The 26,154-nt window shown below is 44.9% G+C and overlaps 1 protein-coding gene across 1 annotated transcript in view; it reads right to left on the bottom strand.

The window, feature by feature from the left end:
* ADAMTS17 (ADAM metallopeptidase with thrombospondin type 1 motif 17) overlaps positions 1-26,154 on the bottom strand; it is a 363,306-nt gene that overhangs the window by 295,069 nt on the left and 42,083 nt on the right. Inside the window, exon 4 of the mRNA XM_055277066.2 lies at positions 8,195-8,367. Coding sequence (XP_055133041.2) covers positions 8,195-8,367 — 173 coding nt within the window. The remainder of the gene's footprint in view (positions 1-8,194; positions 8,368-26,154) is intronic.

Raw genomic sequence — 26,154 nt, 5'->3', positions numbered from 1 at the left:
TGTGTGGGTGTAAGATTTAGGGTTTTCTACATATAATAAATATGTCATCTGTGAACAGAGATAATTTTACTACTTCTTTTCTTATTTGGATGCCTTCAATTTCTTTTTCTTGCCTAACTGCTCTAGCTAGAACTTCCAGTATTATGTTGAACAGAAGTAGCAAAAGCAGGCACTCTTGCTTTGTTCCAGATTTTAGAGAAAAAGCTTTCAGTCTTTCACCACTAAGTGCAATATTAGCTGTGAGTTTTTCATATATGACCTTTATAATGTTGAGGTAGTTTCCTTCTATTCCTAGTCTATTGAGTGCTTTTATGATGAAATGCTGCTGAATTTTATCAAATTATTTTCCTGTATAAAGTGGGATATCATTTTTTTTCCTTTTATTTTGTTAATCAAGTATATCACTTTTTTTTACTGATTTGCCTATGTTGAGCCATCCTTGCATTCCAGGAATAAATCCCACTTGATCATGATGTATAATCATTTTAATATGCTATTGAATTTGGTTTCCTAGTATTTTATTGAGGACTTTTACGTCAATGAATATATGGACTATTGTTTTCTTATTTATAAGAGACTGTAGTTTTGTTTCTTTTCTTTGGCTTTGTTATCAGAGAATGCCAGTCTCACAGAATGAGGAAGTGTTCTCTCCTCTTCAGCTTTTTCGGAAGAATCTGAGGAGGACTAGTGTTAGCCCTTCTTTAAATGTTTGGTATAGTTTACCAATGAAGTCATAATGTCCAGGGCTATTCTTTATTAGGAGGTTTTTGATTACTGATTCAATTACCTTACTAATTATGACTCTCTTCAAATTTTCTATTTCTTTGTGATTAAGTGTTGGTAGATTTTGTGTGTCTAGGAATTTGTCCACTTCATCTAGGTTATCCATTTGTTAACATGCAATGGTCCATCGTACTCTCTTATAATCCTTTTTATTTCTGTAGAATGGGTAGTAATGTCCCTGTTGTCATTTCTGTTATTAGTAATTTGAGGCTTTTTTATCAGTTGATCTGGCTAAGGTTTGTCAATTTTCTTAATCTTTTCAAAGAACTAACCCTTGGTTTCATTGGCTCTATTGTTTTTCTGTCCTTTTCTCTCTGCTTTAATCCATAGCAATCCAAAGCTAAATTCAAAGCTAGCAGAAGGAATAAAATAACTTGCTCTTCTTCTAGTTCCTTAAATTGTAAAGTCAGATTGTTTGAGAGTTTCTTTTTAAGTGTTTACCACTATACAAAGCATCCTAAGCAGTGCTTTGTCCTTGTCCCATAAAGCATCCTAAGCAGTGCTTTGTCCTTGTCCCATAAGTTTTGACATGTGTTTTTGTTTTCATTTATCTCCAAGTATTTTCTAATGTTGCTTGTGATTTCTTCTTTGCCTCTTTGGTTATTTAATAGTACGTGGTTTAATTTCTACAAATTTGTGAATTTTCCAGTTTTCCTTCTGTTACTGATTTCTAACTTCATCCCATTGTTGTCAGTGATGGTACTTTGTATAATATCTTTTCAATCTGTTGAGAATGAATTTGTGACCTAACACATAGTCTATCCTGCAGAATGTCCCGTGTTCCCTTGAGGAAAAAAAGTCTTCCATTGTTGTTGGGTAGAGTGTTCTGTGTATGTCTGCTAGATCTAGTTGATTTATTGTGTTAAGTCTTCTATTTCCTTTTCTTCTGTCTGGTTGTTCTATCTACTAATGAGAGGGGGGATTGAAATCTCCAACTATTATTGTACAACTGTGTATTTCTCTCAATTCTCTCAATTTTATTTCATATATTTTGATGATCTGTTATCAGATGTGTAAATATTTCTAACTGTTATATCTTCTTGCTATATTGGACATTTTATTAATATACAATATCCCCTTTGTCTCTTGTAAGCTTTTTGATTTAAAGTGTCTTTTGTCTGATGTTAGTATAGCTACTCCTGTCTCTTTTGGTTACAATTAGCATGGAATTTCTTTCTCTATCCTTTCACTTTCAACCTCTGTGTCTGATCTACAGTAAGTCTCTTGGAGACCGCATATAGCTGGATCTACGATTTAAAAAACAAATTCATTCTGCCATCAATTTCTGTCTTTGATTGAAGTTTAATTAATTTACACTTCAAGTAATTACTGATAAGGAGGGGACTTACTTCTGCATTTTGTTATTTGTTTCCTGTATGGCTTGTAATCGCTTTGGTTCCTCATTTCCTGCATTACTGACTTTTTGTGTTTAGCTGATTTGATTGTCTTTCATATATATATATATTTTTTTTTGTAGTGAAACTTTTAATTCCCTTTTCATTTTGTTTTGTGCATATTCTCTAGTTATTTTCTTTGGGGTTACTATGGGGATTATATTTAATTAGCATTAAAGTTACAACACACTAATCTGACTTTACACCAGCTTAACTTCAATGGCATTAAAAACCTCAGCAGAATGGTTTTTTAAAAGCAAATAAATATGGAATTGTAAATTCAGATGAGGACTACCCAAGAAAGAACAGGCTTTTATGATGAGGAAAACAGGGTGGGCCTCATCAGAGGGATCAGCAAAGAGGGACCCTCTGAGGGGACATTTGCACAGAGTCCTAAAAGGCAGAGGAACTCGTTCCACAAGGCACGTAAGCAGAACATTCCTGACAAAGACAGTAAGTCAAGTTCAGGCTGCCTGGTGAAAGTCAGTGTTGATGGCAAAAAGAACGGAACAGCAGATGGGCCCTGGCCACACAGGCTGGAGGGCCACAGGAAAGGCAGGGGGTGGGGGCCTTCCGCATCCAATGCAAGAGGAAGCCACAGAGGGCTCAATGCTGCCTAGTGACAAAGTTCCAATTCTGTTGGAAGAGGATCTTGCTGGTTATTCTGTAGCAGGGATTCAAGGGGGAAGAAAATGGAAGTGAGAAGCCTGGCAAGGAAGCTCCAGCAGCTCAAGGCCAGAAATTATGGCAGTCAGTCCCGGGTGGAGATGGAAAGCAAGGATGGGTTCCAGACATGCTTGTCACCTTCAACAAGGTGACATGGGGTCCCTGAGTCCGGGGCTGGAGTCCTTGCCCTACTGTGTACTCACAGGCTCTGCACCCTGGCTGTGTCACGTCCCCAAGCCTCCATTTCCTTCTCTGTAAAATGGGAATGACAAAATCCACCAGGTATGAGAAGGCAGTAAGGTGGAGGCACTTTGCCATCTGAGACAGCTGGTGCATCATAAGCATTCCCATCTTCCCTTGGGGCCAGTGGTTGATGCTAATCTAATACATCAAAACATGAGATGCTATGAAACTTGGAGCAAACACTTCATGCCAAATTCTCCCAGCTTTGGCCACGTTATCAGCTCTCTGAGGCACTGTTAGCCCCCAGTCTGCCTTGGGGACAGGGTCCTGTCTCGGTTATGCCTTGGCAGTCAGGTCAGCATACATGGGCGAGCCAGGCCTCTGACCACAGAGACCTAAGTGGGAGGGTGGGAGGGAGTGGGTGCCTGGCCATCAGCACGAATCATGCTATTTCCCATAACTTGGAGAGAAATGTGTTGGAATGAAGGTGGCAACAAACTCTAGCAGGTTTCCTTCCAAATGTGGAGGGGTTAAGGAGACAGGGCCACTCCCATCCCACAGCCCCCCCAGAAAACATGCTCTGGAGGGAAACAGATGGGCTCGCTGGCATCACGTTCTGCTCTCTGTTTCACGGGGCTTGTCTAATGACAGACCTCCTGGCCCAGCCACAATCCCTTCCCTTCCTCCTGGCTTAAAGGTTATCTCACTTGCTAACAGAAAGCCCTTTTCTAAAACAGCCACAGGCAGGAGAGAATTCTTTGGATTTCCTAAAATAGGATTTGAGGGATTGAGAAAGGGAGGTGCTGGTGGAGGTGGTCTTGTTTAAACAAGGTGTCATGTCTGAACGGAACTTGTTTCTCAATTTACTGAATGGTGGTCCAGGGCTAGAGCGGCAAGAAAGGGCTGCTGCGGTGTGAGCCCACCCCTGCGTGGGGGCTGATGACTCTGCTTCCATTCGCCTTCTGGCTTGGATCAAAAGGGCCCGGAAACTCTAAGTACAGACGACAGAAGGACTCAGAGTCATCACACCCAGCCCTTCTCACAGCAGGATCACCCTCATTAGGCAGCCTCCTCAGGAAACATCTCAATCCAAACTTCATGTGTTAGCTCTGGGTCTGCCCTCAGTCCCGGGCTCTTGAGCCACCAGCGTCTTAGAACAAGCAGCTGCAGGGGGTGAAGGGTGTTCAATCAAAGGCAAAAAAAAGAGCCCTTCAGTCTTTACGGCCCATGAGGGGTGCGGGGTGGGAGGGCCTGTCTCCATGTACCAACCCCATTCACTTCCCACTCCCTGCCTGGGATCCAACAGCCACCCCGTCTGGATGATAAATTATGAAAACAAGGATCAAAGTCGAAGCTCTGCCTTATTACTACCTTAGCTGTTGTAATGAATGTTTATTCCTTGCACTTGTGCCCTGGATAATTAAAAAAAGAGAGAGAGATAAAATAATCTGCAGATGAAAACATCTGGTGCAGAGCCAAGCCCCTCCAGCCCTCCACTGAGGTATGCTCCGGGCAGACTGGAGAATGCAGTCCGTCATTAACCGGCCACTGGGGAGACCTGGGTTTGTGCACATGAGGAACACGGAACTATTTCTCAGAAATGAGTATCATCAAAAGTTAACACTGAACTATTTCTCAGAGCTGAGCACCATCAAAAGTTAACTTAAGCAATTCCATTTCCAGGTGTATGCCCAAAAGAATTGAAAGCAGGGACTTGAACAGAGATTTGCACACCCACGTTCATAGCAGCATTATTCACAGTAGAAAAAGGTGGAAACAACCCAGGCATACACTGATGGGTGAATGGATAAGAAAAAGGTGGTATGCGTACGTGCAATGGGATACTACTCATCCTTAAAAAGGAAAGCCATCCTGACACATGCCACAACATGGATGAACTCTGTGGACATTATGCTGACTGAAGTAAGCCATTTGTCCACAAGAGGATAAATACTGCATGATTCCACTAATATGAGGTATCTAGAGTCATCAGATTCATACAGTCAGAAAGTAGGATGGAGGCTGACAGGGCTGGGGGAGAGGGAAAGGGGGAAGATAGTGTTTAATGGGTAGGAAGTTTCCATTTTACGGACAGTGAAAAAGTTCTGGAGGTGGATGGTGGTGGTGGTTGCACAACAAGGTGAATGTGCTTTAGGCCACTGAGCTGGTACGCATAAAAATGGTTCAGATGGTGAATTTTGTATCACATATGTATTTTACCCCGTTAAAATAAAATAAAAAAAAAAATAAAAAAAAAAAAAACAGAGAAACTTGCAAAAAAAATTTTTTTTAAGTTAATGGAACTTCCAGAGTTGCTGACTTTGAAGGAGGGGGTGGGAGCAGCATGGCACCCTCACATGCCCACTGAGACCACGTCGGAGAGCAGATCCCCGGCCCAGGGTCCCAGGGGTCTCCTTGGCAAGTGTGCCTTGCAGAAGAGCCTGGCATATGAGGAAACGTGTGGGTCCAGCAGCTCGACATCAGGCCTCTACTCTGAGTGCTGCCAAAGCAGCCTCCCTTCAGAGCACTGCAGGGGTGAGGGGCGTGGAGGAGACAGAGGGAGTTTCCTACACATAGAGACACGTCCCAAAAGCCAGTCCTGGAAAGTCTTCAATAAAACGGAAGACCAAGTACCAGAGATCTGTCCTCCTATCAAGCAGGATTGCCGTGGGGGTCCCCACACCCACTGGGCCCAGGATTGGGGTCCTCAACATTGATCTCCCTGTGGCTGGTTAGGGGAAAGAAAGGCTTGAAATGGTGGTCATAGCTCTGCCAGTGACTTCCTGTGTGACCCTGGCAATGTCCCTGAGCCTCCCTGCTCTTGGGCCTCCTTCAGCCTCTGGGAAACAAGCTGTAGGATCCCCACAAGGGGAGCATCAGTCCTGGTATCCTTTGTCCAGGCCACCACATGCCACCAGGCCTCCCAGCCACCACAGCCCCAGCTACACAACTACCAAAGTTGAGATCCCAGCAGGAATGGTGCGTTGGGGGTTCATCCGGCTTTTGTGTCCTTTCCCAGTCACAGCCCCTCCCAATCTACCTCTAAAACACCAGAGGTAGATTGGGAGGGGCTCCCAGCAACATAACATCCACACACGGGCGAAGAGCCACCTGCAGACCCTGTCCAGCCACAAGGACCACCACCCTCTGCTATCCCCCCAGCACTCTGAGCCCCTCCTTTGGGCTTCATGTCAGAGCCAACTTCCTCCCCAGCACTTACCCCTGAGCTCCAGAGCTCATCACACCAAGCAAACAAGGGCGCCTGTGGCCTGGGCCAGCCCAGGCTCTGCACCTTCCCTAGACCTCAAGACCTTGGCTGCAGCTGGCCCAAAGGCCCTGCAGATTCCAGGGATAGGCATGTCATCTCCCTCCCCTACAATACAACCCACGGCTGCTGTGTCCTCACTGAAAACTCAGGCCCTGGGTCATTCCCCACTGCACCCATGTCGTTTAACCTTGCCCTGTCCTCTCGCGTCACTCCCTTCCATAAGCGGCCTGACCATTTGAGGCCAGGCACCGTGCACTCACTGTGGCCAGAGCTAAATCCCTGACCTGCTGATAAGAAGCAGGCTGAGAGAGGTTCTTCTGTTATGAGTGGCTGGGCAGGAGCCTGGCCCAGGCCTGAGGCTAAACCTCATACTCAGAACCTTCATACCCCTTTCCCTCTACAAAGTTCCCCTTGACCCAGATTCCACCTGACTGGGCTTCTCTCTCCTCTCCTTTAGCCAAGATCAGCAACTTGGCTATTTCTACAGCTGAGTTGTAGCTGTTTCTACTTCTCATTTCCCATTCACTTTTCAGTTTGTCCTCATCAAGCATCTACCGACAACACTCCCTAACACCATCCCATCTGGCATTGTTAACCAGGCTCCTCCTGCACCTGTCACCCCTTCTTCAGGACAACCTCCTCCCAGGTCGTCGCCCCATCCCCCCAAGGGCTGGTGCTCCACGGGCTCTTTCGACAGCTTCTCTACCCACTGATACATTTCAGCCAGGCAGCGCTGCTCACTCCCCTACTTCAGCCGCCAGCTGTAGGCTGAAAAGCCCAGGTCCCTCTTTCCCACCAAGATCTCTGTCCTGTTTTCCCACCTTGAATTCAGCTTGTCCAGAATGGAAACTCTATGCTGTGGCCCCAAAGTCATCGCTCCTTTTCTCAGCCAATGGCTCCACCACCCACCCAGAGGCCCAGCTTGAAGCCTGGGTGTAGTAGCCTGGATTTCTCTTGCCTCCTCTTCCTGCCTCTCCAACCCCCACATCCTGCCAGTCACCAATTCCTGCAGCTCCTTCCTCTTACCCCAGCCCCTCCTCCATTCCTACTCCAACCTCTCCCACACTCGCTCCAGCCCCAATGCTCCACACACTGCTTCCCATTCCAATCCACCCTGCACGCAGCCGCTGGGCTGTTCTTCCTAACATCAACCTCGGCACATTGCTCCCCTTCCCTTCAGTGGTCCCACTTCTCAGGGTAGAGCCCCTGCTCCTCAAGATGCCCGGCCCTCCCTCCCTCACCAGGCCCTGTTCACATCTTCCACACCCTTATATGGCTCCCCGTTCCCGCTATGTCAAATGACTTGGTCCTTAAGAACACCTGGGAAAATGAATGGATGGGTAAAGCTAGGATGCCCTTGAAGGTCCTTCAGTGTCTAACATTTGAGGAGTGCAGCCTCACCACCCACCCATCCCCATCCCCATTGGACAAATCAGACATAGACAGACGTGGGCATCCTAACTCCTTCCTTGGTTCCCTCAACTAGGCAACTTCTCTCCCCACTTCTCGCCACACAGTAAGCTTTTTTTTCCATAGAAGTTGGAATTTGTTCCTCCTGCTAGACTATGGACTCCTTGGAGCAGGGTCTGGGATTCACATGACTTTGCCGCTTGGAGTGGGTCTTATGCTTTTGGGAAGCCTTCTGGTAACAAGTGGCCCCATCACTGAGCAGATCTGGGCACTTCACACTACACCAGTGTGGAGCCGAGGGCAGGTGCTCTTCCATCGGGATGTCCCCCAGTTACTTGCCCTCCTCAATGCCCGGAATCACCAGGCTATGTTCCCGTATCCCCAGCCCAGCATCTTCCTCACTTGAGGAGATGAGGACACAGCACCTGCTTCCAGATCTCTCAAGGAGAAAACAGAGCCCCCCACATCAGGACCCCGGCTCCGGACTCACCATGTTCATGACGGTCAGGATGAACCTCTGGGCGGCCTCAGCCCCGTGGTACTGCACCATGTCGGCGTCGGCCACCACCAGGGTCTCCACCGTGTGCTCGCTGGTGAGCTGGATAGCGTTCCTCCGCTCCCGCCAGTCCCGCGAAGGCCTGCCCCGCCTGGGCTTCTTCTTTTCTAGAAAATGATGGAAACATTTGTGCAGTCCTTGGCTTACCGACTTCCAAAAGCGTGCAGTGAACAGGCCTTCCATCAAGCCTGCCCGAGAGAGTGGTCAGTCTCAACAGGCCTAGAGGGGCCAGCACTCAGCAACCTCCACCGTCATGTGGGTGTCCCGAGTTCACTCACATGGGGTGGTGCTGGCCCAACAGAAGGGCAAGAGCTATGAGGCCAGATGAGGGGCCCACACCCAACTCCCACCAAGCTGAGGAGGCCGATGGGGCTGAGGGGCACAGAGGAGAAAACCTACCCCTTCAGAGAAGCATGGAGAGCGGCCAAGTACGCACAGAAAAGGAGGCCTGGACCCAGCGGGCAGGGGTCTGAAAGGCCACACCCAAGGTGGATAACTGGACCAAGGAAGCTGGGCGGAGGGGACAGGACACTCCCCTGGGGGCTGGCATCCCAGTAACTCTTCTCGGACTCAGGAATCAGGAGCCACAAATATTGGTAGGCATAAAAACACTATGTTTTTTTAAAAAAATACATAATCAGAAGAAAAATCATAACACCCACATCCAGGCTAAAATGTAAATCTTCCCTTTCCTCACAATAGGGAAGGATTAGTAGTAAATGGTGAGTAATTCTCCATTGATTCTTTAGATAACCTATATCCCTGTAAAATCTTACTTTGATAAACAGCTACTATTATGAAAGAGCCCACACCTACAGGTCCAAATCTGCCATAGTCTTTGTACACGGAAACACGTCTGATCAACACAACAGGTTGATATGAACAGCACGCATTTTCAGAATCCGAATATAAACAGGAAGGCTCTTTCATTTGATAGTTATTTCCGTGTTAGCACTAGCCTATATGGACACATCTCTGCTCCACACAGTCTACATATGCACCAACCGGCTTCATAAAGTGACCCAATCATTCCAGGACCAAAAGTGGATACAGCAGGCCCTCTTCATCTGTAGGGGCTATGTTCCAAGACTCCCAGTGGATCCCTGGAACCATAGACAGTACCGACCCCTACATCTACTAGACTACGTTACGCCCTGTGCATACATACCTACGATAACGTGTCATTTATAAATTAGGCATAGTAAGAGATTTACAATAACTAATGGAATTATAATAATATACTGTAATAAAAGTTATGTGAATGAGGTATCTCTCTCAAAATCTCTTATTATACTGTACTCACCTATTTTTGATCCCTGGTTGACCATGAATAAATGAAACTATGGAAAGTGAAACCACAGATCAGAGGTAACTACTGTATTATGAAATAATCTGAGATATGGCTTGTAATTTACAAACAAAAATGGCTATATGACAATTACAATCACAAAAAAGTGGCAAAAAATAGAAATATACAACTATAGATAAAGCCAACAGCTGTAAAAAGGCATACAGCCATTAAAGTGATACCATGAAGATGACTTAGAGATCTAGAGAGAAGCTGATATAAATCTGCATATATAGTTAGATCATGATTTTGCAAAAATCTTAAATACAAGTATCTTAAGGCCCCAAAGGAAAATAAATACTAAAACACCTAGGAAGAACCAAAATATGAGTAGTGATATGTGATCTTCATTTTCCTATTTTCCTCTGTATTTCCCAGATTTATATAATATGCAGGTATTACTATGTTTTAAAGAAATATCATTGAGTTTGAGAAAAACACAGGCATCACTTTTAAACTCTAAAATGATAAAACAGAAGCCCTCGAGGGAGAAAAGTATGCCATCTGATTTATCACAAAACTGCAAACTGAAGTCTTCTCAGCCCTGCAGGATGGGCCTCCTCCCTCAGAGCCAGGCCCATCTCCCCTCAAGCCTTCCAGGCCTCAGTGATGGAATAAGGGAAGAAAGCATCCATTCGAACACAAAATCAAGGTCCTAGGTGGCTCTGCCTTTGCACGTTGGCAGAAGGAAAGAGGCCGCTGGTGGAAAATCTAGTGACCTACACCCACACTCACCAGCCAGGTTATCTCTGGCCTGACCAGCCTGGAATCAGCCACCTTGTTTCCATTTGAAAGGTGCAGAGCTGACGGGCCACCCAAGCAGGAGCTCTGTCGCAACCAGCACACCCTCGTTCTCCCAGGCGATCGCCATCTGCAGATGCTCCCCACGCTGGTTATTCGGTACTTGTTTTCACACCTTGTCATATATTTTTAAGTTCTAGTACAGAAAGAACTGCGTTCCTAGCATGGCCCAAAGGACACATTAGGAATACTTCTCCAGGAGCCAGCTAGCATCAACACGTGAGAGCTGAGAGCTCTCTAAGAAAAGTAACCCATCAGTCCCAGACCAGAGGGACAGGTTGTTCCTGGACACTTAACATTTCAGCATCCTGCACTGCACTGGGTACAGTGGCTCATGCTTGTAATCCCAGCACTTTGAAAGGCCAAGGAGGGCAGACCACTTTCGGTCAGGAGTTTGAGACCAGCCTAGCCAACCTGGTGAAACTCCCCTCTCTACTAAAATTACAAAAATTAGACAGGCATGGTGGTGCCTGCCTGTAATCCCAGCCACTCGGGAGGCTGAGGCAGGATAATTGCTTGAACCTGGGTGACAGAGGTTGCAGTGAGCCAAGATCACACCACTGCACTCCAGCCTGGGCAACAGAGCAAGACTCCATCTTAAAAAAAAAAAAAAAAAAAAAAAAAATCCTGTACTGGGTATGTGTCTTTCAAGTTTACAAAGAAAAACTAGTAAGACCTGTGCCTCCCTAGGCCTTAGAGAGCTAACCTAACAGGGTGCCGTAAAGAGTGACACACTCTGAGTTAACACATGCCCCGAATGCTGAGTAACAGGTAAACGGGCAGGTGCGCTGTGGTTTTCACAAGCTTCCACTAACGACTGTCATTGGCTCCTTTCCCCCATTCCCTAGCACACAGGTGGTGGGAAATAAATGCTCACCGAACAAATGCATGCAGTGGGTAAAGGGGTGAATAATGACACTTGCTCAATAGCCCCATGTGAGTGCAGGGCAGGGCTTGCCACAAAATGAGTGTTGAAACCCCTGGATTTTGGAACTGCAGACAAGAGACCGTGGACTTGCATTCCTTTCCAATGGAAGTGTACTTCCTGGGGTGCTGGCAAGTGAGAACAGGAGCACTGAGGGGTGGGTGGCTAGAGGGCACCTTAGCCTTCTCCTCCCTCCCTGATCTCAACCACTCCCTCAGCAGAGACCCACAGCCATCATTTTTGATGGTCATTCCTTTTCCTACAGGGAGAAAAGAACCCCAATAAACTTTTACCTTTAATTCCCTAAACTGCAAAAATATGCTTGATAATGTTGCACAGATGCCAATATTCACAGATGATAGCATCTTCAAAAGAAAGAAGAAAAACACTAATTTCAGAATAACACATGTGCTGGATTCTGACCTCACCAGAGAGGTCAAAGTGCAGGTGGGTGGGCGTGTGGCCAGCCGGGGAGTGCTCCAAGCTCTGCTCGTGACCAGCCGTCTCCAGCTGCTGTAGGAATGAAGGGTGGCTCTCGCCCTACTGATGAGGACATCGCAGTCATGTCAGGCCTCAAGCCTTCTCCTGCTGTCACAGACACCAGGAATCATTCTTGAAGTCCAGCCCAGCAGTTTCTTTTGCCAGCACCTTGCTGGAGTTGGTACTGACTTGGAAGATTTTCAGTCTCTGGCTTCATATTATTTTTCTTACATCTCTTTCCCTTTGCCTCAGTTATCCATTAGAAAAGAAAATTTTATGTATTTATGTAAGATACCTCAAATCCTTCTGGAACAAGATGAAGAGAAAAAGACAGAAATGTACTTTTAGAATCTTCAAATTATAATTTACTCTAGACGTTGGGGGACTGCTAAAAATGTTGAGCAAATACATAAACTGTCATTGTAGTTACTAGTTCGCCACTTTGAAAACTGAAAAAATAAAAACAACAACTATCTCAACTGTGAATTATCAAAGCTCCGTATGGAACAGATACTCCTTTAGTTTAGAAAGGATACAGTATCCAGGTATTTATTAGGGAAAAACAATACGTAGATCAAAAAACACTTGGCATGAAAATTCAAAACCACAACCCCTCTCAGAATTCCTTTACTTCCTGCTACACAAGAAGAATCCTTGCATCTCAAATTCTACCAATGCCATTTCCAAGGAAGACCTGGGGAAGGCGTGAGTTGAATAGGCAAGGAGTAGCCTGCTCTTGCCACAGACCTCTGAAATCCTAGCTGCAGGAGATCCCACAACCCGCACGAATGCTTGAGCTGGCAGGGAGAGCTGCTGAGAGAGGTGGCAGGGGCAGGACTCCAGCCTGTGTGGAGCCTAGAGGGTTTTGTGTGGGAACAGGCACAGTGGAGCATGGCCAGGATGCCTATCCCCCAAGTCTTACCAAGATCTTCTAGGTGGCTTTAGCCTTTGGGTGACTGCTGGACCTGCATAGATCAGGGTGGTCTTGCCCATAGGATAAGGACAGTCTGATCTGAGCACCACCCACCATGTGCCAGCCTCTCCTAGAGCCCCAGCATGGTCACACCAGCTTCCAGCACAGCCTTCAATGCCCAAACAGGGTGCCTCCCGGGGCAGCCCATCATAGCTCCTTCATGGGCAGACTGCAGCTAACCACTGGAGAGCTCCAGCAGACCGGCCTCCACCGATGCGACCAGCCCACAAGCAGTCTCCCCAACAGCTTTGTCAGCAAACACTCACCCACAGATCCCTGACACTGCTTTGCTGGCACACACGTATCAGCAGGCTTCACCTCCCCTCCCCCTAAAACATGAACGTGCATGTGCGCCCTGCTGCCCTACCATTGATGGCAGAGCACATCCCACTGCCCTATGCACCTCCACTGGGACTCCACTGCTGCTGAGGCACAGGCAGTCTGACATGCCACCATGGCTGCTGGCACATAGGAGCAAGCACAGATCCCACTTCCACTGCTCCTATGAAGTACTGTGGCCAGCACCCCACATCGGAGTGTTGGGGCCAGCAGACCAGGAACACCTCAGCCTCTCCAGTGCATCAGGTTACTGACTGCAGGTGACCACAAAACAAAGCTGGGAAACTCATACTGGCACCTGAGAGTTAAAGCACAGAGCCCATGGGTGCTGAGCTGAGCCTTAGCCCTCTGAAATCTTCCAGAATAGAAGCCAGTCAGCTGAGCTCACCTTATGCCACAATCAAATGCCTAAGGGCATCAAAAAAACCATCCAAAGGACAGCAACTTCAAAGAGTAAAGAAACATCAGCCCATGCAGATGGAAAAAATACAGTATAAACACACTGGCAACTCAAAAAGCCAGAGTGTCTTACCTCCAAATGACCACACTAGATGGTTCTTAACCAGGCTGAAATGACAGACACAGAATTCAGAATATGGAGAGCAATAAAGATCATTGAAATACAGGAGAAAGTTGAAACCCAGTCTAAGGAATACAAAATGATATAGAAGCTAAAAGATGAAACGGCCATAAGAAAGATCTGATGGACTTTGGGAGGCCGAAGTGGGTGGATCACAAGGTCAAGAGATCGAGACCATCCTGGCCAACCTGGTGAAACCCCGTCTCTACTGAAAATACAAAAATTAGCTGGGCATGGTGGCACACACCTGTAGTCCCAGCTACTCAGGAGGCTGGGGTGAGAGAATCACTTGAACCCAGGAGGCAGAGGTTGCAGTGAGCCAAGATCACGCCACTGCTCTCCAGCCTGGTGACAGAGCAAGACTCCATCTCAAAAGAAAAAAAAAGATCTGATGGAGCTGAAAATCTCACTACAAGAATTTCATAATGCAATCGCAAGTATTAACAGCAGAACATACGAAGCTGAGGAAGGAATCAGAGAGTTCGAAGACTGGTTCTCTGAATTAACTCAGGCAGACAAGCTAAAGAAAAAAAGAAGGAATAAAACCTCAAAAAATATGCAATTATGTAAAGAGACCAAATTGATGAGCCGTTGGCATCCTTGAAAGAGAAGGAGAGAAAGCAAGCAACAGGGAAAACATATTTGAGGATATCATCCATGAAAATTCCCCCAACCTCACTAGAGAGGACAACATTCAAATTCAGGAAATACAGAGAACCCCTGAAAGATCCTAAACAAGATGACCATCCCCAAGACACACAGTCATCAGATTCTCCAAGGTTGACATAAAATAAAGAATATTAAAGGCAACTAGGGAGAAGAGGTTGGTCAGCTACAAAGGGAACCTCATCAGGCTAACAGCAGACCTTTCAGCAGAAATTCTATAAGCAAGGAGAAATTATGGGCCTGTACTCCAATCAAGAATTTGATATCCAGCCAAATTAAGCTTCATAAGTGAAAGAGAAATAAGATCCTTTTCAGCAAAGCAAATGCTAAGGGAATTTAATACCACCAGACCTGCCTTAAAAGATGTCCTTAAGGGACTGTTAAATACGGAAAGGAATGACTGTTAATGGCCACCACAAAAACACACTTAAGTAGGTAAACCACCGACACTATAAAGCAACTACACAATCAAGTCTATGTAATAACCAGCTAGCAACATGATGACAGGATGAAATCTGTATACATCAATATTAACTTTGAATATAAACAAACTAAAGGCCCCAGTCAAAAGTCACAAAGTGACAAGTTGGATAAAGAAGCACGACACAACTGTATGCTGTCTTCAAGAGACCCATCTCACATGCAATGACACCTACAGGCTCAGAGTAAAGGGATGGAGAAACATCTACCAAGTAAATGGAAAACAAAACAAAACAAAAAAACAAGAGTTGCTGTTCTAATTTCAGAAAAAACAGGCTTTAAGCCAACAATAATTTTTTTAAAAAGACAAAGAAGGGCATTACATAATGATAAGGGGTTCAATTCAACAAGAACACTTAACTATTCCAACTATATATGCACCCAACACAGAAGCAGATTCATAAAACAAGTTCTTAGAGACCTACAAAGAGATGCAGATAACTACATAGTAAGAGCTGGAGACTTCAACACCCTACTGACAGTATTACATAGATCATCAAGGCAGAAAACTAATAAAGATATTCAGGACGTGAACTCAACACTTGACCAAATGGATCTAACAGACAACTACAAAACTCTACACCCAAAACCAATAGAATATACATTCTTCTCATCTGCACATGCCACATACTCTAAAATCTACCACACAATCAGCCATAAGACAATTCTCAGCACATTCACAAAAAACCCAAAATTATACCAGTCACACTCTCAGAACAGTGCAATAAAAATAGAAATCAATACTAAGAAGATCAGTCAAAACCATACAAATACATGGAACTTAAACAAGCTGCACCTGAATGACTTCTGGGTAAACAATGAAATTAAGGCAGAAATCAATGAATTTTTTGAAACTAATGAGAAAAAAGATACAACATACCAAAATCTCTGAGAAACAGCTAAAGCAGAAGATGAAGGTTTAAATGCCAAATGCTCTCATCAAAAAAGTTAGAAAGATATGAAATTGATGATCTGACATCACACCTTGAGGAACTAGAAAAACAAGAGCAAACCAACCTCAATGCTAGCAGAAGACAAGAAATAACCAAAATCACAGCTGAACTGAATAAAATTGATATGAAAAACAAAAGATCAACAAAACCAGAGCTTTGTTCTTTGAAAGAGTAAATAAGATTGGTAGACCTCTAGCTAGACTAATAAAAAAAAGGGAGAAGATCCAAGTAAACCCAATCATAAACGACAAAGGGGACGTTACCAGTAACTCCACAGAAATACAAAAAACTTTTAAAGACTACTATGAATACCTCTATTCACACAAACTAGAAAACCTGGAAGAAACTAACTGATGAATTCCTGGAAACATTCATTCTCCCAAGATTGAACCAGGAAGAAACTGAATCCCTGAAAAACCAATAACAAGTTCCAAAATTGAATCAGTAATAGAAAGCCTACCAATCAGAAAAAGCCCAGGACCAGATAGATTCACAGCCAGATTCTACCACATGTATAAAGAGCTGGTACCATTCCTACTAAAAGCATTACAAAATATGAAGGAGGAGGGACTCCTCCTTAACTCATTCTATATGGTCAGCATCATTCTGATGCCAAAACCTTGCAGACACACACACACACACACACTTAAGGCCAATGTCCTTGATGAACACAGATGCAAAAATCTTCAACAAAATACTAGCAAACTGAATCCAGCAACACATCAAAACCTAATTTACCATGATCAACCAGGCTTTATTCCTGGGATGCAAGGTTGGTTCAACATATGCAAATCAATAATTGTGATTCATCACATAAACAGAAATAAAACCCAAAGCCATATGATCATCTCAATAGATGCAGAAAAAGGCTTTTGATAAAATTCAACATCCTTTTATGTTAAAAACCCTCCACAAACTAGGTATTGAAGGAGCATACCTCAAAATAGTAAGAGCCATCTATGACAAACCCATCGCTCATCATACTCAATGGGCAAAAGCTGAAAGCATACCTCTTGAGAACTGTAACAAGACAAGGATGCCCACTCTCATGACTCCTATTCGTCATAGTACTGGAAGTCCTAGCCAGAGCATTCAGGCAAGAGAAAGAAATAAAAGAGATCATATAGGAAGAGAGTAAGTCAAACCATCTCTGCTTGCAGACATTACGATTTTACAACTAGAAAATCCCATAGTCTCTACCCCCAAAAGCTCCTAGATCTGATAAACAACTCCAGCAAAGTTTCAGACACATAATCAATGCACAAAAATCAGTACCATTTCTACATACCAACGACATCCAAGATGAGTGCCAAATCAATGCAATCCCACTAACGATAACAACAACAAAAAATAAAATACCCAGGAATAACACGCAAAATCTCTACAGTGAGAACTACAAAACACTTCTCAAAGAAATCAGAGATGACACAAACAAATGGAAAATCATTCCATGGTCTTGGATAGGAAGAAACAATATTGTTAAAATAGCCATACTGTCCAAAGCAATTTATAGATTCAATGTTATTCCTATCAAACTACCAAAGACATTCTTCACAGGATTAGAAAAAAACTATTCTAAAATTCATATGGAACCAGAAAAGAGCCTGAATAGCTAAAGCAATTCTAAGCAAAAAGAACAAAGAAGGAGGCATGACATTACCGGACTTTATATACTACAAGGCTAGAGTAACCAAAACAACATGGCACTTGTACAAAAACAGATACACAGACCAATGGAACAGAATAGAGAGCCCAGAAATAAAGCTGCACACCTACAGCTACCTGATCTCTGAAAAAGACAACAAAAACAAGCACTAGGGAAAGGACTTTCTATTCAATAAACGGTGCTGAAATAACTTATTTGCAGAAGATTAAAATTGGACCCCTTCCTTTCACCATATACAAAAATTAAGTCGGGATGGACTAAATGCTTAAATGTAAAACCTAAAACTATAAAAACCCTGGAAGAAAACCTAGGAAATACCATTCTATACATAGGCCCTCCTTACCAAAGATTTCATGACAAAGATGTCCAAAGCAATCGCAACAAAAACAAAAATTGACAAATGGGGCCTAATTAAACTAAAGAGCCCTTGCACAGCAAAAGAACCTAGCAACAGAATAAACACACAGCCCACAGACTGAGAGGAAATATTTGCAAACTATGTATCTGACAAAGGTCTAATATACAGAATCTATAAGGAATGCAAACTAACAAGCGCAAAACAAATCCCATTAAAAAGTAGGCAAAGGACAGGAACAGATACTTTTCAAAAGAAGACATACACATGGCCAACAAGCATATGAAAAATTATTCAACATCACTAATCATCAGAGGAATGCAAATCAAAACCACAATGAGATACCATCTCATACCAGTTAGAATGGCTGTTATTAAAAAGTAAAAAACTAGCAGATGCTGGCGAGGTTGTAGAGAAAAGGAAATGCTTTATACACTGCTGGTGGAAATGTAAATTAGTTTCAGCTACTATGAAAATAAATTTGGAAATTTCTCAAAGAATTTTAACACAGAACTACCATTCAACCCATTATTGAGTATATACCCAAAGGAATATAAATCGTTCTAACAGGAAGACCCATGCACATGTATGTTCATCACAACACTATTCACAACAGCAAACACCTGGAGTCAATCTAGATGCCCATCAGCAGTAGACTGGTAAACAAAATGTGGTACATATACACCAGGAAATACTATGCAGCCGTAAAAAAGAATGAGATCATGTCCTCTGCAGCAACATGGATGGAGCTAAAGACCATCATCCCAAGCGAACTAACACCAGAACAGAAAATCAAATACTGCATGTTCTCACGTGTAAGTGGGAGTTAAACACTCAGTACACATGGCCACAAAGAATGGAACTACCTATCAGGTACTATGCTTATTTGCCTAGGTGATGAAATAATATCTACACCAAACCCCCACGATGCGATTTACTTGTGTAACACACCTGCACATGTACCCCTGAAACTAAAATAAAAGTTAAAAAAAGAAAATACAAATATACCAACAAAAGGTCAACATGGTAGCTCTTGTGATAAAAATTATAAGAGATACTAACCCCATGTGCACAGAGCTGCCCACCAAGCACTGAGTCAGGACTACATCCCATTCTACAGATGTGCAAACTGAGGCATAAGGAGATCTGTTAAATATCTTGCCCAACACCACTAACCTAGTTGACTGGGATTCCAGCCCAGGCATCCTTATCACCATTCATTCTGCCCTGAAATTTGGTTCTGGGTTTCCTAAAACCAGAGGAGGAAGAAAAGAATCATGCTGGATTATAGGTTTGTCATTCTCTTCCAGCAGGATGAAGGATACCATTCCTTAGGGACAGATAATATTCTCCAAACACCAACTTCCCAAATAAAAATACCAAAGAAGACCCCACAGAGGGACCATCCGGTGATACAATAGGCAGTATTGTCGACATCATTTTATGGCAAATGCGATCATGAATTTTGTTTAATTATATCTTATAGGAAGCTTCAAGAATGCCAAAGGGCCTAAAATTAAAATATTCATCAAAGGGAATTCCAGAAAGTGTTCAATCTTTGTGTTCCAAGTCAGTAGCCTCATGGGTCCCTTGGTCCAGGGAGAGCTATTATTGCACCCAGAAGAGGGGCCAAGAAAAAGGGGTGAGGATGAGAGTGGGGGGAGCAGAACTCCAAGAAAGGCCAGTGACAGAGGTGGCCCAAGCTGGCAGGAAGAGGTGAGGTAGTGACTTTTGTTTCCTGAATCAGAATGGCACTGGTCGGCAGGTGGTCCTGTTTTTTACTGGGTGGCCTGACCTAGGAAGGGCCAACAATGGGCAGCCCACCTTAAGTGCAAAGAGTCTGTGGTCCCCAGGGCTTGGCTGTTACATAGAACACATGGATGGAGATAATGCTTTTTTTCTGTACCTGCCCCATCAAAAACAAATTCAAACTTATAAATTAGAAGTAACCGTGGGAATGGCAAAACCTCTCAGAACAGACTGAACAGAAGACTAGAACTCTGGAGGTCACCCAGTGTGCCCCAGGATCCCCCAGCCATCCCACCGCTGATAGGGGGTCTGGACAGCCAACCTCAAGGGGCCTTGGAATGCCTCCTGGCCACCTACCCCCAGCTCTCCTCCTCCAGGCTACACAGCTATTACTGTGCACTTTGAGAGTCTACACTTGCCTTCTTGACTAGACTACAGGGACCCAAACATTAACCTTTGGACCTATCCCAACACCTAGCACTGTCTGGTTTATAGTAGTAATTCAATAGGCATAGTTATTGCATGATTTGTTTAAAACTCTTTGAAATTCCTAATAACAAGATCAGTTTCAGGAAACTTAACATAAATGTCCTGAAATGAAATACGAGTCACTTCCTCCACCTGAAAGGAAGGGGGCAACACTAGTCGTAAGGTGCCCAACTTTGACATTGGACAGAGCTGGTTAGCATCTGCCCACGGACTTCCAGGGTGACAGTGGGTGAGTTTCCTTGATAAGGCAAGATGATAATCATTCTGCCCTCTTAAGGTAGATGTGGGAATAAGAGACCCACGCTCAGCCTCTAACACAGGGTCAGATATATAATAACACAACCAAATCATGCCACTAGTCTTATTCCTATCATCTGCATGGCACTGCCATTATTGCTGTTAATTATTAGGGTCTAAGTACTGATTTGAAAATTTTGCATGCCCCCAGAACCAAATAGCAAACTTGGATTGTTTTTATGAACACTACAGGTCTGAATGGTCATATTCTCCAGCTGCCAAGAGCTCCAGTCTGAACACTCACCAAAAACTTGCCTTCCATATTTCCTACTCTGCAGGAGGCATGAAAGAACTTCTCTCCTAGGGCCACCCTCCATCACAAAAACATGAATTGGAACTGATACAAAAATAACAGTTTGGGACCAGATGCAGTGGCTCATACCTGTAATCCCAGAGCTATGGGAGGCCAAGGTAGAAGGATCCCCTGAGCCTAGGAGTTTGAGACCAGCGTGGAAGAAAAAAAAAAAAAAAAAGCTAGGGATGGTGGCATGTGCTTGTGGTCCCAGCTACTCAGGAGGCTGAGGTGGGAGGATCACTTGAGCCCAGAGATTGATGATGCATTGAGCCATGATTGTGCCACCGCACTCCAGCATGGGCAACAGAGCAAGACCCTACCTCAAAATAACAGTTGTACGAGGGGTTCCCCAACATCCCACTCTAACATCTCAACATTCCAGGAGGAGTGGAGGTTTTAATCATCAGAAACATGATAAAACAAAATGTGGCTGTCCGTGAAAACCAGCTATTTGAACAGTGAAACATTAGCGACATTTCACATAGGTGGGGAAAATGAAAATCAAATGTCTTTCCCCAAGGTGGAAAGCAGAGTGCATGAGTCCTTCTCCTTGGGAGAGAGACCAACTGCCACAACAACTAGTCTTTCTGTGTTATCAGCCTTTGTCCCTCTGCCTCCTGCCCCCAGCCACACCAGTGCTTTTTCAGGACACCAAAGTGACCACTATTGCAGCACGAAAAATAGTAAGACATGTGGATTACCCTGCATGTCCAACTGTCTTGTGTCATTGACCTTCTTAAAAAGCATGGGATATAATAAAAATATCTTCAGACTGAAGTTCAGGAGCCCTAGATATTCACCCAGGCCTCATCTTGGTGCCCTTGAAGGTTTTACTGAACAGAAAGGTCTCCATTTCCCATTCCGCCTCTTGTCTCCCAGCCCCTCTTCTGCACTCTGGTCTCTAACTCTGGAGCTGGCAGCCTAACTATTAATATATTTCCCAGACCACCTTGCCAGCTGGCTTCCTGCTGAGCTCTGCCAATAGGGGGCACTAGAGGGAGAAAGAAAGGCAGGAGGTGGGGAGATGGGGTTCCTTGTGTTTTCAGTTCAGTAGGGACAACCATACTGGACAACTATGGTTCCAGCCTCCAGCTCTTGGGCTATTACAGGACCCAGCCTCCCCATGCTCCCTCAGAGGTGCAGCCATCTGGGCAACAACTTGGGTATATTCTGTCCATGGTCTGTCCTTTCAGAGGTATAAGCCACAGCCCCACAGCCCCCTCCTTCACGCTCTGTGATCCTGGAAATTCACCTTTTATTTCTCCAGCCCTAGGATGATACCTGTCATCTCCTGGGTTATATCAGCTTCCCTCTTTGCTCATGCAGACACTGACATTGACATAACCAATTCCCTGTGTTAAATCCCTGTGTTAGAAATACCTAGCATGGTTCCAGTTTTCCTGGCTAGACACAAACTGACATAGAGAAAGTCAGACCTTAAACTACTGCCTATATTTCACTGAAGCTTCAAAGACTCCTCCCAGGTGTGGAACTAAGGATTGACTTCTTTTCACCATAGAAATATCAGGATATTGAATATGCACTTCCACACTACAGAACGCTGCCATAGACAGCAAAGTTGGCCTATGTTCTGAATCACCATTTAACAAAAAACAGTCAATAGGGTGTCCTGTGATGGGAATTAGAGTATCAAAGCGTACACAGATTTCTCAACAACCTGTCACCCACATCTAAGAACCTGCGGACAGGGCTTAACAGATTCAGGCAGTGTGGGAAAAGTACTAGAGAATGAAACACAAGCCAAGCAGTGAGCCGGCAGCAGGTTTTCAGGCGTAGCACCAAGTTTGAACACGTGCACTTGCAAACAACATGCCTTCCAGTGAAATTGCCGGGTCCAAGAAAACTGCTTTGTGACCACTTTTTTTTTTTAAAAAAAGAAAAAGACCTGTTTATAGAAAAATCACCTTCTTAACTGGAAATGATGGCTCCACATGTGCAGAAGAACTCCCAGCCAGGTGAAGCTTTCCACAGCTGCATAAATCCAACATCCTTGAAACATAATGGCCTTCTCTTTTTTTATTTTCCAAAAGGCAAAAAATAAGTTTTGCTCTCCAAGTTTGCATTCTCTAAATAACTTCCCCCAAGGCAAAGACATTTTTATAAAAGGCATCTTTTTCATGTAAATTCCTTACAAAGAAAGGTGGAAAATAAGGGGTTTTTGTTTGGTGTGTGTGTGTGTATGTGTGTGTGTGTGTGTGCGTGTGTGTGTGCATTTACGGATATATGATTAAGAGCCCAAATGAAGACAGACCTGATGAAATCTGGAGTCTAAAATCAGTCCCCATACTAGAAAGGAGGTATGACCCATGCCTGCAACTCCTGAATACAACAGGCCAGGGTAGGGAAGCCAGGCTGGACCTTCCCATCCATGGTTACAGCCATGTAGATACCAAGCAGGGCACCTCTGCCTGTAGATGAAGTTGAAAGATGTTCATTCGGTTAAATATTTATTGAGAACCCATGTGTGCTAGGTACTGTCACAATGTAGGTGCCCATCTAGAAGGAGCAGACATTAACCAAACGAACAGAAGAATTAAACATTCTACATGTGACAGGTACTATCAAGAAAGAGTGGAGAATGCTGTGAGAAAATATAAGGAGGGGCCCTAATTTAACTTGGGGGTTCAAGAAAGCCTTCCTCAAGGCAGTGATGCAAGGGCCAAGATAAGTAAGAGTTAACAGATAGGGGTGGGGGAGAGGAGTTAGGAGAAGTCCAGAGAGTGGGAACAGCATATACACAGGGCCCAGGGGTGGAAGAAAGCCCGGTATGTTCTAGAAACTGCAAGAAGGCAAGAGCAAGAGAGAATGTGGGCACCAAGGAGGCCTGAGCAATGGGCAGGGCAAACAGACAGGGTCATGTGGGGTTTGTTAAGAGTTTTCTTCTTTAATTCCGGGAGCAGGGGGATGCCACCTAGGGCTTGTGTTCTGAATGTGTCCTTATGGCTTCTGTGGGCAGAAGAGATTTCAGGGCATACTGGTTGGATAAGTACTCCAGGAGCCCAGGTGAAAACGGACAGTATCTGGACAAGGAAGGCAACTGCAGGTGGAAAGAAGCAAATAGATTCAGGAGGGACTCTGAAGATGGAATACCAGGGCTATTTGAATAAAGAAGAGGCACCATCAAGGATAATTCCTCACTGACCTGGATGAATGGGGGGACCAGTCACTGAATTGGGGACCACTGGAATAGGGCCAGGTAGGAAGAAAGCACTGTGAGTTCTAGCCTAATTGAGTTTCAGGTGCTTTAGAAGCATCCAGGTGGAGATGTCAGGCTGGCTGCTGGCTGTGCGGACTTGGGAGCTCAAGAAGCAAGGGAATACTTCATTCCAATGCCTCAGAGCTCACAGCATTCAGGAATCATCAGTTCCAGACCAATCCTTTAGAGACCTCAAAACCACATGGCTAGATAGAAGAGACGGAAAGAACACCACAGAGACAGAGACAGAAGCCCGAGCTACAAGAAGAGCAGAGCATGACATCCCGAGAACCAGGGAAAGCGAAGTCCTGAGAGGCAGGGCTGCTCGGCACCTCCAACACAGCGGAGTGCCCAGGAAGGAAGGAGGGGCTGACTGAACAACAGGGAGTCACGGCGCGGGGGGTGGGGGGTCTCAGCGTGAGTGCTCGTGGAGACAGGTGCAGGTGAAAACCAGACTAGAGAGGGTTGAATGCATGTTTGGGCCGTGAGGAAATGGCACAAACTTTGGAGAAGTCTGGGGAGGAGAGAGACAGGAATGCAGCTAGAAGGTCCTAGAGTCAAGGGAAGACTTCCTTGAAATGAGAAGAAATTGAAACATAAAATAAAGAAACCCAGGCCCACTGAAGACTGCCTCCCTCGGTTTCTACTGCTCTCCCCTTCCACCAGCCGCGTTTGAGGATGGCAGCTCCAGACTCCCAGTCAGGAAGAACGAGGCCTCTACTGCACTCATAGCAACTGCGAAAGGACAGCTGTCGTTCTGCAAGCCCTCATCAAGCCCCGACTCTGTGGCTGACCCTGTGCTGGGTGCTCTCCCCGAGGGACGGAGGGACTCATCTGAGTGTTTACATGTATTTGCATATGCAAAAACTCATCAGTCCCATAAACACATCCCAGATGAAAGAACCATGCTGGGCACACACATCCAGGAACCGGCGCAGAACTTCCAGGGAAAGCTGGCTTCCAAATGGAGAGAGAAAGAAAGGGAAAGCACATTCATTGCATCAGGGAAGAACAAAGCTGGACCACCACGTACATGCACAAACAAAGAGGGAAAATGCCAGGTAGCATCATGCAGGAGAAGCTGACTCTAGTCCAGTAAAAATGCTTCAGACTGGCTGTCACAGGATACCCTGAAAATAAAGCAGAACACCACATTTTCTGGTTAATTCTGCATCACCCTTAAACCTTTGTCTCAACCTCTAATAAATATTCAATGCACTTAAATGAAAGACATTTACTTCTCACAGTCCCAGAGGCTCGAAGTCCCAGATCAAAGAGTCAGTGGGGTTGGTTTCTTCAGGGGGCCACGAGGGAAGGACTTGTTCCAGGCCTCTCTCCTTGGATTGTAGATGGCTGTCACCTTCCTGTCCTCACAGAGTTGTCCCTCTGTACATGTCTGTGTCCAAATTTCCTCTTCGTCTAAGGACACCGGTCCTATCAGATTAGGGGACCCACCTTCATCACCTTATTTTAACTTAATTACCTCTTTAAAGACCCCATCTGCAAAAACAGTCACATTCTAAGGTACTGGGCTAGTTAGGACTTCGACCTATGAACGTGGGGGAGACACAATTTAGCCCATAGATACTCATCTTTCCTGCCTCAAGAAGTGTGGACGAGGCAGGCCACCTTTGAATGCCTGGATGTCAGGGTGTGTGTGTGTAACCGCCGTCAGGACAGTGGGGGGACTCTCAGGGAGAACAGTCATCTCACAGCCCCACCAAGACACATTCAGCAAATCCGCAAAAAACAAATGCCAGTACTTAGAATTATCACGATTCTCACCACCACTGTTCAGCAAAGTGTACTGCTGAAAGATGACACTAGCCTATATAGCAGCTTGACAGTTTTACCTTCTAAATTGATGGAAAAGAAAAAAAAAAAAAAGAACATTCCCCAAACACACAGCTTGGGGGAAGAAATTAATTAACGTGTTCATGTTTCAACCAGAGCAAGACAGGGCAAACAAAAGAATCGACGGCTTCTCTGCACCTGGAATCCCCCATTGGGATCCTGGGAATGGTTCCTTTTGACAGATGGTCTTTCATCTTTGACAAGGACGTAAGAGAAACTTCAGACACCTCAGAAATTCCTCCACCTATGCAAAGGGGCCAGGCCATTGTGTGACTAGCAACCCACACTCTTCACCTTCATCACTTTCACACAAAGCCACCTCTCCCCCAGTCCCCAAAATCACCAAGCACACCCTATGGGGGCCGGAGGTTATGTCCCCACGCTGCTGGATTTGAGGATGGGAACAGCCCTCTCTCCTCTGTACCTC

This window comes from Symphalangus syndactylus, chromosome 5 (assembly GCF_028878055.3).
Source record: "Symphalangus syndactylus isolate Jambi chromosome 5, NHGRI_mSymSyn1-v2.1_pri, whole genome shotgun sequence".
NCBI classification, from domain to species: domain Eukaryota; kingdom Metazoa; phylum Chordata; class Mammalia; order Primates; family Hylobatidae; genus Symphalangus; species Symphalangus syndactylus.
This window is presented reverse-complemented; position numbering and strand designations above follow the sequence as displayed.